Raw genomic sequence first — 10,214 nt, forward strand, 5'->3', positions numbered from 1 at the left:
GGGAGATCTCGGGGCGCTGGGAGTCCCCTGCCCAGGCCTAATGCCTTGGCCAGAGGCGTTAGGCCTGGGCAGGGGCAGAGCCTGCAACCGTGGGGAGCTGGGGGTCCCCTGCCCAGGCCTGACACCTCTGCCGGAGGCCTCAGGCCTGGTCAAGGGGCCGATCCGGTGATTGGTGATCGGAGGGTGATGAGGATCAACTCCTCTGGCCGAGGCATCAGGCCTAGGCCGGGGACTGGGGGTCCCCTGCCCAGGCCTGATGCCTGGGCCAGAGGCATCAGGCCAGGGCTGGGGGCAGAACCAGTGATGGGGGGGAATGAGGGTCCCCTGCCCAGGCCTGACGCCTCTGGGCAAGGGGCCCCGATCCTGCTTGGAGATTGATGGGGGTCAATGCCTGAGGGCTCTCAGTATGTGAGAGGGGGCAGACTGGGCTGAGGGACACTCCCCCTCACCCCCACCCAGTGCACGAATTTCGTGCACCGGGCCCCTAGTCTATAATAAAAGCGTAATATGCTAATTAAACCAGACATCCTTCTAGACGTCTTTCCATCCAGACAAATCTGTGCTGGGCAGGGGCCGGGGCCAAGGCACTTGCACGAATTTCATGCATCAGGCCTCTAGTAATTAATAAATGTTGTCACTGTTGTTTAGGATCTTAGACTCTTATAGAGAGAGTAAAGTGTGTTAGTAAATATATGTATATTGGTTTATGGTACTGAGGAGAAAGTGCAAGCAGTGTCTGAAGAATGGGAAAATCCTATATAATAAAAGCCTAATGTGCTAAGTGTCTGCTCATCCGTTCAACCCATCAAAGCATAATATGCTAATGATATGCTAACGCTGCTCAACCACTCGCTATGACATGAACTGACCACCACGGGACAGTCGGCTAGTCACTATGACATGTACTGACCACCAGAGAGAAGATGCTCCAAATGATAGGTTAGCTTGCTGCTGGGGTCCAGCTGATCGGGACTGAGCAAGACGGGCTGGACATGCCCTGGACCCTCCCATGGTCCCTCCCCAGATGGCCAACCTCCCGCGTCCTTCCCCAGCCCTGATCGTGCACTAGTGGGGAACCTTGGCCTGGTCTGCACCCTCTCATAATCCAGGACCACTCAGGAGATGTTAGAGAGCTGGTTTTGGCCTGATCCCGCAGGCCAGGCTGAGGGACCCCACTGGTGCACAAATTCGTGCACCGGGCCTCTAGTAGACTATAAATCTCACCTGATAAAACGAATGCACTCTCTCAGATAGGAGACTCAATTCTGTGTGATATCATTTTAGAATGTTCTACAACTGAGAGCCCTATCAACATGGCTAATCAGCAGAGGTGCCAACTTGAGTATTTCTGAGGATGTATTATACCATCCTGTCTTCAAATCTATTTCTGTTATGCTGCATATATGGGATTCTGTGAGTCATTACCTCTACCTAAGGTTTCTTTAAAAGTTGCTTCCGGGTATGTTACTTTTTCTCTAAATTTCCTGCATGAAACAAGAGTTCTGAATTCAAATGAAATGCACAGTGGAATAAGCAAAGTAAATTTAACTTACTTTGTATCTCTTAAAAAAAAGAAGAAATGAGAAAGAAATTTTTAAAACCAGACCAGAATTCACAAGTGACCTAGAACATTGAGCAGCATGAACCCCCCAGTGAATATAATTAGCCCTGGCAATGGGCTTCCTTGGAGGATAAGGATCTCCATTTAATGAATATTTACATGGCTGGGACCTAGGGGAATTTATGTCCACACTCCCAGCCTCGGTTTACTTTTTTTCAGAAATTGAGAGAATTTGACTCACTGTTTTCCAGGAGACTCTAGCTCTGCAATGTTCAAGTACCACTATGTGCAAAGCACCCTGCTAGGAATGATGAGAGATACAAAAATGCCCTCTGTAGTACTTATCCACTTTGGGCTTTAGTTTTCTCACATGTAAAACTGGGTGGATGTGAGGATTCAGGATGTACTTGTTTTGTTTATTTATTAATTAAAATTTTTATCCAGTTAATTGGGGTGACATTGGTTAATAAAATTATACAGGTTTCAGGTATACATTTTTACAATACATCATCTGTATATTGCATTGTATGTTTACCACTCAAGTCAACTCTCCTTCCATCACCATTTATCCCCCTTTTATCCTCTTCTACCTCCCTCCACCCCACTTCCGTCTGGCAGTCTCCATACTATGTCTGTGCTCAGGAGTCTTTTTATTTTCTCTTTCCTTAATCCCTTCACCAATCTCATTCAGCCTTGTAGTGTGGTTTGATATCATGATTCCTTTAACTCTTCTTCTTTCTCAAGATTGCTGTGGCGTATTTGGGGTCTTTTGCGGTTCCATTTAAATTTTTGGAGTGTTTGTTCTAGGTCTGTGAAATATGCCGTTGGTGTTTTAATAGAAATTGCATTGAATCTGTAGGTTACTTTGGGTAGTATGGACATTTTAACGATGTTGAGTCTACCAATCCATAAAGTGGTATATTTTCCCACTTGTTTATATCTTCCTCTACCTCTTTTCTTAACCTCCTGTAGTTTTCAGAGTACAGGTCTTTTAGCTCCTTGGTTAAGTTTATTCTTAAGTATATCGATTTTTTTGTTGCAATGGTAAATGGGTCTTTTTTTTTAGTTTCCCTTTCTGAGAGTTCATTATCCTACATAATAAAAGCCTACTATGCTAAGTGTTCAGTCATCCAGTTGGCTGTTCAACCAATCAAAGCATAATATGCTAATGATATGCTAAGGCCACTCAACCACTCACTATGATGTGCACTGGCCACCAGGGGGAAGATGCTCTGACCAGTAGGTAAACTTGCTGCTGGGGTCCGGCCCACTGGGACTAGGCAAGATGGGCTGGACATGCCCTGGAGCACTCCTGCAATCCCTGTCTGGCCCCGATTGTGCACCCTCAGCCTGTCCTGCACCCTCTCACAATCTGGTACCACTCGGGGGATGTCAGAGATTGGTTTTGGCCCAATCCCACAGGCCAGGCCGAGGGACTGCACTGGTGCACGAATTTGTGCACCGGGCCTTTAGTTGGTGTATAAAATGCCATGCATTTTGGGGTGTTAATTTTGTATCCTGCTACGTTTCTAAATTCATTTACTAATTCTAGTTTTTTGGTGGTCTTTAGGTTTTTCTTATGTACAGTATCATGCCATCTGGAAATAATGAGAGTTTTACTTCTTCCTTTCCAATTTGGATGCCTTTTATTTCTTCTTCTTTTCTGATCACTGTGGCTAGCACGTCCAGTGCTATGTTGAATAAGCATGGTGAAAGCAGACATCCCTGTGTTTCTGATCTGAGGGAAAACACTTTTAGTTTTTGCCCATTGAGTATGATGTTGGCTATGGGTTTGTCATATATGGCCTGTATTATGTTGAGATATGTTGCCTCTATTCTCACTTTGCTGAGAGTTTTTATCATAAATGGGTACTGGATTTTATCAAATGCTTTTTGTGCATTTATTGATATGATCATATTGTTTATGTGGTATACCACACTTATTGATTTGCGGATATTGTACTTACTTTGCACCCCTGGAATAAATCGCCCTTGAGCATGGTGTATGATCTTTTTAATGTATTGCTGGATTTGATTTACTAATACTTTACTGAGAATTTTAGCATCTATGCTCATCAGGGATATTTACCTATAATTTTCTTTCTTTGTAGTGTCTTTATATGATTTTGGAATTAAGATAATGCTGACCTTGTAAAATGTGCTTAGGAGTCTTACCTTCTCTTGAATTTTTTGGCATAGTTTCAGAAAGCTAGGTGTCAGTTCTTTGAATGTTTGGTAAAATTCACCTGTGAAGCCCAGCAGGTTCAGGACTTTGGTTTGTTGAGATTTTTTTTATTATTCCCTCAGTTTCACTGGTTGTGATCTGTCTATTCAGATTATCCGATTCTTCCTGATTCTGTTTTTGGAAAATTATACGTGTCTGGTTAGATTGTCCAATTTGTTGGCATATAGTTGTTCATAATATGTTCTTACAATTCTTTGTGTTTCTTTTGTGTCCATTGTTGCTCCTCCTCTTTCATGTCTGATTTTATTTTTGGGGGCTCTCTCTCTCTCTCTCTCTCTCACTTTAATATATTTTTATTGATTTCAGAGAGGAAGGTAGAGGGAGAAAGAGATAGAAACATCAATGATGAGAGAGACTCATTGATTGGCTGCCTCCTGCATGGCCCCTTCTGGGGATTGGGCCTGCAACCCAGGCATGTACCCCTGACTGGAATTGAACCCGGAACCTTTAAGTCCATAGGTGGGACCTCTAACCACTGAGACAAACCACCTAGGGCCTCTCTCTTTTTTCTTGAGGAGTCTACTTATAGATTTGTTGATCTTTATATTTTCACAGGACCTGCTCTTGGTTTCACTGATCTTTTGTATTTTTTTTCCAACTCAATTTATTTCACCTCTGGTTTTTATTATTTCCATCCTGTCCTTCTACTCACTTTGGGATTTGCTTGTTCTTTTTTCAGTATCTTAAGTATAAAGTTAGATTGTTTATTTGAGATTTTTCTTGTTTCTTGAGGTAGCCTGTAATGCTATGAATTTTGCTCCTAGGACTGCTTTCCCTGTGTCCCATAGATTTTTGGTTGTTGTGTTCTCATTTTCATTTTTTTCAATGTATCTTTTTATTTTTTTTTTCTTGATCTCATTGTTAACCCATTCATTGTTTAGTAACACAATATTTAGCCTACATATCTTTATGTATTTTTCACTTGTTTTCTTGTGATTGATGTTTGAAAGTGCTCTCTACCTCCTATCTAATATCTCTAAAAAAGAATTAATAAACTCATAGGGTGTTGAGATGCTCATCTTTTCAATGTAAATATTAGTGCACATGTGAGAGATGACTCCATTGCATTTATTTTTTAGCAGCATGAATTCAATGACTTCAGCAGGCCCCCAGGCCAATACTGTGTTTATGATGGCACCCCACAATGGATATCCTGTGGTCCCAGGAAGCATGTCTCAGGTGCCCCAATATCCACTCAACCAGCCCCAAATCCACACAATTTCTGGGAATCTACATGGTTTGGAGCCGCCTGTATATACGCAACCTGACCAGAGATCCTTTAAAGCGGGAAAGGTTTTAGGGGTAAGTGAGATTTCACACCGCGTGTACTGGCCACATGGCTGGAATCAGTGCAGGGAAGAAGGTTTAGAAACACAGAAACTCCAAATTCAGCAAGTGGGGCTGGCGTTGACCCAGCCTTGCCAAACTCAGGTCTATTAAAAAACTCAGCTGTGTAGCATTATCAGCTATCTATCTATCTATCTTGGGCATTTTAGGAAAGAGAAGGAAAAGCAACAAAGAAGCAGTAAATCGGAATGTTGGTCCTGTTGCCAGAATCCATGTTGACCCATGTGGCCTCTGGAAGAAGGTGGGCCCAGCCAGACAAAAGGTGGATTCTAGACCCAATTTGTTTGAATGGAATCTTTCTCCAATGGGAACAAGATAAGAGCTCACACTGATGTTCCCCCAAAATGGCTGTCCTGTGTGGGAAAAGGGGAAGCCCATTTCATTGCATGGTTGAATGATGACCATGGATTCTGATCCAGGATGCTCAGGTTGAAATCCTAGCTCCCCCCACCCAATATACTACTCATAGTAATGTCAAACGATATAAAAATACCCAATAATCGCATTTATGAGACTTTGTCCTGCAGCCATGCCGGACACAGGGGAAATATGACATGTATGAGGTTTTTTATTGCAGCATGTCTTGTGATAGAAAAAGAACAGAAATAACCGAAATACCCATCAATGTAATACTGGTTATATCAATGTATTGTACATCCAAAGAAAGAAATGTGGAGCTAAAAGAAGAAACCTCCTTGTACAATGATATGGACATATCCACAAGCTGTATAATTAATGGGGAGGGGGGGAGGCGCAGATAGGAAGGTTAAGAGCAGACATGGCATGTAATTTGCTACCATTTGTGCAAGTTTAAGAAAATAATGTACTTGTATTCACTGCCATTTTTGTAGTATGTACACATATACATATACATATACATATGCATGTGTATATACCATTTGGCTAAGAATATGTATTAGTTTCCTGGAGCTGCCATAATACAGTGCTGCAAATGAGGTGGCTTAAAACACTCAGAAATGTACTGTCTCACCGTTCCAGAGGCCAGAAGTTTGTGATCATAGTATCCATGGGGCCATGCTCCCTCTGAAGGCTCTAGGGGTGGATCTGTTCCAGGCCAGTTTCCCAGCTTCCAGTAGGTCCTTGGCTTGTGGCAGCATAACTCCCATCTTGGCATTCTCCTGTGTGCTCTGTGACTCTTCACATGGCTTTCCTTTAAAATGATAGCAGTCATGTTGGGACCATCCTATTCCAGTGCACTTCATTTTACCTAATTACATCAGCAGCAACCCTATTTCCAAATGATATCTCATTCTGAGGCCCTGGGGGCTTGAACTTCAAGATATTCATTGATGGGGGAGATGCAGATAAATTTCTATCCTAAACAATATCACCAAAATAACAGAAGAGCACAAAGACTTATCTACAAAGATGTTTAACTAAGTGTTGTGTATCATATGAAAACAGAAACAATCTTACCTGCCCATTATCTCTGTTCCAACTACTTCACAGATCATCCATGCAATGGAATGTGGGAAATCCTTAAAAAGCAAATGTTTAAAGAATACTTAATACCATGGGGACGTGTTCAGGATGGAATATTATTAAGTTAAATATGCAGGGCCATTTTGAATACACTATATATTTTTGAAACACACACACACACACACACACACACACAAAACAATGGAGGGTTATACACCGAAATGTAAGTGATTGTAGTTCTTTGAGTTGGGGAAAATTATGGCACGTTTTATTTTTATATTATTCATATAATGTTTTAGACCAAGAAAAGGAAATATTTTTTAAAATAAAAAGGAGGCCAAGCAGTGTGAGGGGTGGTGGGCTGTGGGTAGGCTCCAGCCTCAGAAACAAAGGTCTCAACTTCTGGCTCCCTTGACAGGCCATCCAAATCCTGATCGGCCTGATACACATTGGCCTGGGCAACATCATGGGGACCATCATCCCTGGGGGCTACACCGCTGTCTCATTCCAGGGAGGCTATCCCTTCTGGGGAGGCATCTTGGTAAGTAATGTCAGTGGCCCTGCAAGTGAGTTCCAGAAAGTGCCAACACACTGGCAAGTTGTGTCCTTTGCTACAGAAGTTTTCCTGCCAAGAGAGCACATGGACTGTGAGCCCAGCTCAGGCCTTGTTCACCAAGAACTTTAGTCCATGTGGGCAGCCAGAACAAATAGCACAGACTCAGTGGCTAAACAACAGACATTTATTATCTCATAGCTCTGGATGCTGGAAGTCCAAGATCAAGGTGTGGGCAGGGTTGTTTCTGCTGAGGCCTCGCTTCTTGGTGTGTAGGTGACTGTCTTCCTTCCTGTGTCTTCACATGGTCTTCCCTTTCTGTGTGTCTCTGTCCTCATATCTCTTCTTATAAGAACATCAGTTATATTGGATTAGAACCCACCGATAGGACCTCATTTAACCTTAATCACCTCTTCAAAGGCCTTATCTTCAAATACAATGCTCCTCAACTAATGATGCAGTTACATCTCAATAATCCATCGTAAATTGAAAATATCCTGCGTCAAAAGTGCATTAAATACTACACTGTAGAGAATGGGTTGTTTACCCTCATGATTACATGGCTGACAGGGAGCTGAGGCTGACTACTTCTGTCCAGCATCACCAGGGAGTATCTTAGCACATATAACTCACCGGGAAAAGATCAAAATTCAAAATCCAAAGAACAATTTCTACTGAATGCATATCATTTTCACACCATTGTAAAGTAAAAATAAAATAAGGCCAACTATAGTGAGTCTGGAAACAGCTACACAGTCACATTTGGAGGTCCTGGGTGCTAACACTGCAAAAGATGGATTACGAGGAGACAAAATTCAGATCATAAACCAAGTGACAGCCCTGTAAGGTGCCATTGCCCCACAGCGGGCACCTTTGCTAAATGAGCCCAACTCAAAGGTCAGGAAACCTTTTTCTACCCATCAGCCAAGCACTCACATGTTCTTCAACGCAAGCCCAAGGCCAGAGCTCAAGAAGAAAAATGTTTTCCCCAGGAGTTAAGTTTGGCTTCCCAGCCACAGAACAGTCATTAAAATTAAACAGTAGGGACTCAACCTGGAATCCACAGATTAGTATTTTGTAGTAACATATTAGATTTTTTTCTAAAAAGCCCATAGTTTTTAATCACATTCTCAGGGTGATCTGGAACCTCTTAGAAGGTTAAGATCCACAGGTCCTTTCTCTTCTCCAATGTATTGCCTTTATGGTCCTTTTACATTCTTCCTAGTGCCCTTTCTGTTCAGCACAGACCCAAACTTGGAACTCAGCCAACCACAGACACCTGTGTGTATAACAGACTTCTGTGGAGTTGGGAAAATGGAGAAAACTAACACTACAGCCACAAAACAGTTCCAACTGAGTGTTAGATTCTCTTAAGGCATCTCAAAGGCCTTGGTGGCCATCTCCCCTTCCATCAGGCTGCTCAGGTCCCATCAGCCCTCATGACACCACCCTCCCTTTTCCCTGTAGGGCACTTTTGCTCTTCATTGCCCTACTGACTCTAGGACTATCTATTTTCTAAATATCATATGGTCCTCCTCCAAACCAAAGGCCCTCTTCTTAGGCACCTTAAAAGGACCAGCAGGGACACCAGAAATCTAGCCTTCTGTTTCCTTCCTTTCCTACAAAGTCTGCAGAAAACATAAAATTGAGACTAATTTTCCCACATATAGGAAAAATGGCATTCTTCTTACAAGGCACAGGTGGTTAGAGTAAGTTTTCATTGTGAATACTCATTTCCATTCCAAGACACAGGCATCTACTCTTAGGTGGAATGAGTGCAGGATGAGGGTTAAGAACATGAGATCTGGAGTCAATTACCTGGATTTGATTCTCAGATATGCTATTTGCTGGATGGTCTTGGGTGTGTCTTTTAAAATTTCTAAGCCTCAGTCCACACCCCCTTAAACTGGGAATAATAATGGTGCTTGGTGGGCCATCATGGAGTTAAGCAAGGCAAAATTAAAAGCACTTCATGTAGGGCTGAGCAAAGCTTCCATTAAACCATAGCTGATGTCCTTTCAGACTGTCACTGACAGCAGGGAATCCCATCAGCCACTATGCCTGCAGAACGTCAGTGTTGAAATAAATGCACACAGTCTACCCTGTAGCCCTCATAGTTGATCTTTGCCATCACAGAAATGCAACATTTTTCTGATTAACTAAAGACACTCACCAAATTGTAGATAGGTAAGGACTAATGTTGGGCTTATCTCCAAAAGCAGTGAAAATACAAACCCCTTCCTTCTTCCCTCAAGAGCCCCCATGCCTGAGTGAATCCTTTTATAAGGCCAACAAGATGTGCATGTGGGAAAATAAAAGGCAAGAAAAGGAGAAATTTTATTGGGTATCTACCATGTACAGGATCTACCATGGGCAAGATATACCAAATGCTATATGCAAGGGACTGATTATCTCAATAAAGATTAGGAAGACAAATAGTTTTTCCAATTTTTTGAAGAGGAAATATACACTTAGAGAAATTAATAACTTACCCAAGATCACATGAGTTTCAAGTTAGAGTTTAAAACCAGGTAAAGTGGGTTCTAAAATATATATTTTCCCAATTCACTGCCCTGTCAGGGGTGCAAAATAGTCTTTCCTTCTTTCCTCCCTCCCTCTCCTCCTTCCTTTCCTCCTTCTTTTCTATTCTCTCTCTCTCTCTCTCTCTCTCTCTCTCTCTCTCTCTCTCTCTCTCTCTCTCTCTCCTCAGTTGAGTGGGAGGTCCCAGCAGAGGATCCTAGCGTTTATGAGAGTATATATGTGTGATAAGAAACACAGAAGCCTGAAGGTGGGGCCCTGACCCAACCTCTTTCTAAACGCCCTCTCTTCTGTGCCAGTTTGTCATTTCAGGATCCCTCTCAGTGGCATCAGAACACCTACCAAGATCTTCTTGCCTGGTAAGTCCCTTCTTGAGACAGGCTCTCCCAGCTGTGGACCCTTAGGAGAGACACACAACAGGGGAAAGTAGCTCACACACAATGCCTCCCTCATCCTTGAACCTGCTTATAACCAGACACAGGGCACTGACATGCATGCTCATTTACAGGACCACATGAACCTGACCA

At 42.7% G+C, this 10,214-nt stretch overlaps 1 protein-coding gene across 1 annotated transcript in view; it reads left to right on the top strand.

The window, feature by feature from the left end:
- The first annotated feature begins 4,889 nt into the window (after positions 1-4,889).
- Positions 4,890-10,214, top strand: part of LOC102771430 (membrane-spanning 4-domains subfamily A member 8) — an 11,084-nt gene continuing 5,759 nt past the window's right edge. The window contains exons 1-3 of the mRNA XM_015563134.1: positions 4,890-5,108; positions 7,015-7,137; positions 9,987-10,046. Of these exons, the coding sequence (XP_015418620.1) occupies positions 4,890-5,108; positions 7,015-7,137; positions 9,987-10,046 (402 nt within the window). The remainder of the gene's footprint in view (positions 5,109-7,014; positions 7,138-9,986; positions 10,047-10,214) is intronic.

The sequence above is a fragment of the Myotis davidii genome, unplaced genomic scaffold (assembly GCF_000327345.1).
Source record: "Myotis davidii unplaced genomic scaffold, ASM32734v1 scaffold818, whole genome shotgun sequence".
Taxonomy (NCBI): Eukaryota; Metazoa; Chordata; class Mammalia; order Chiroptera; family Vespertilionidae; genus Myotis; species Myotis davidii.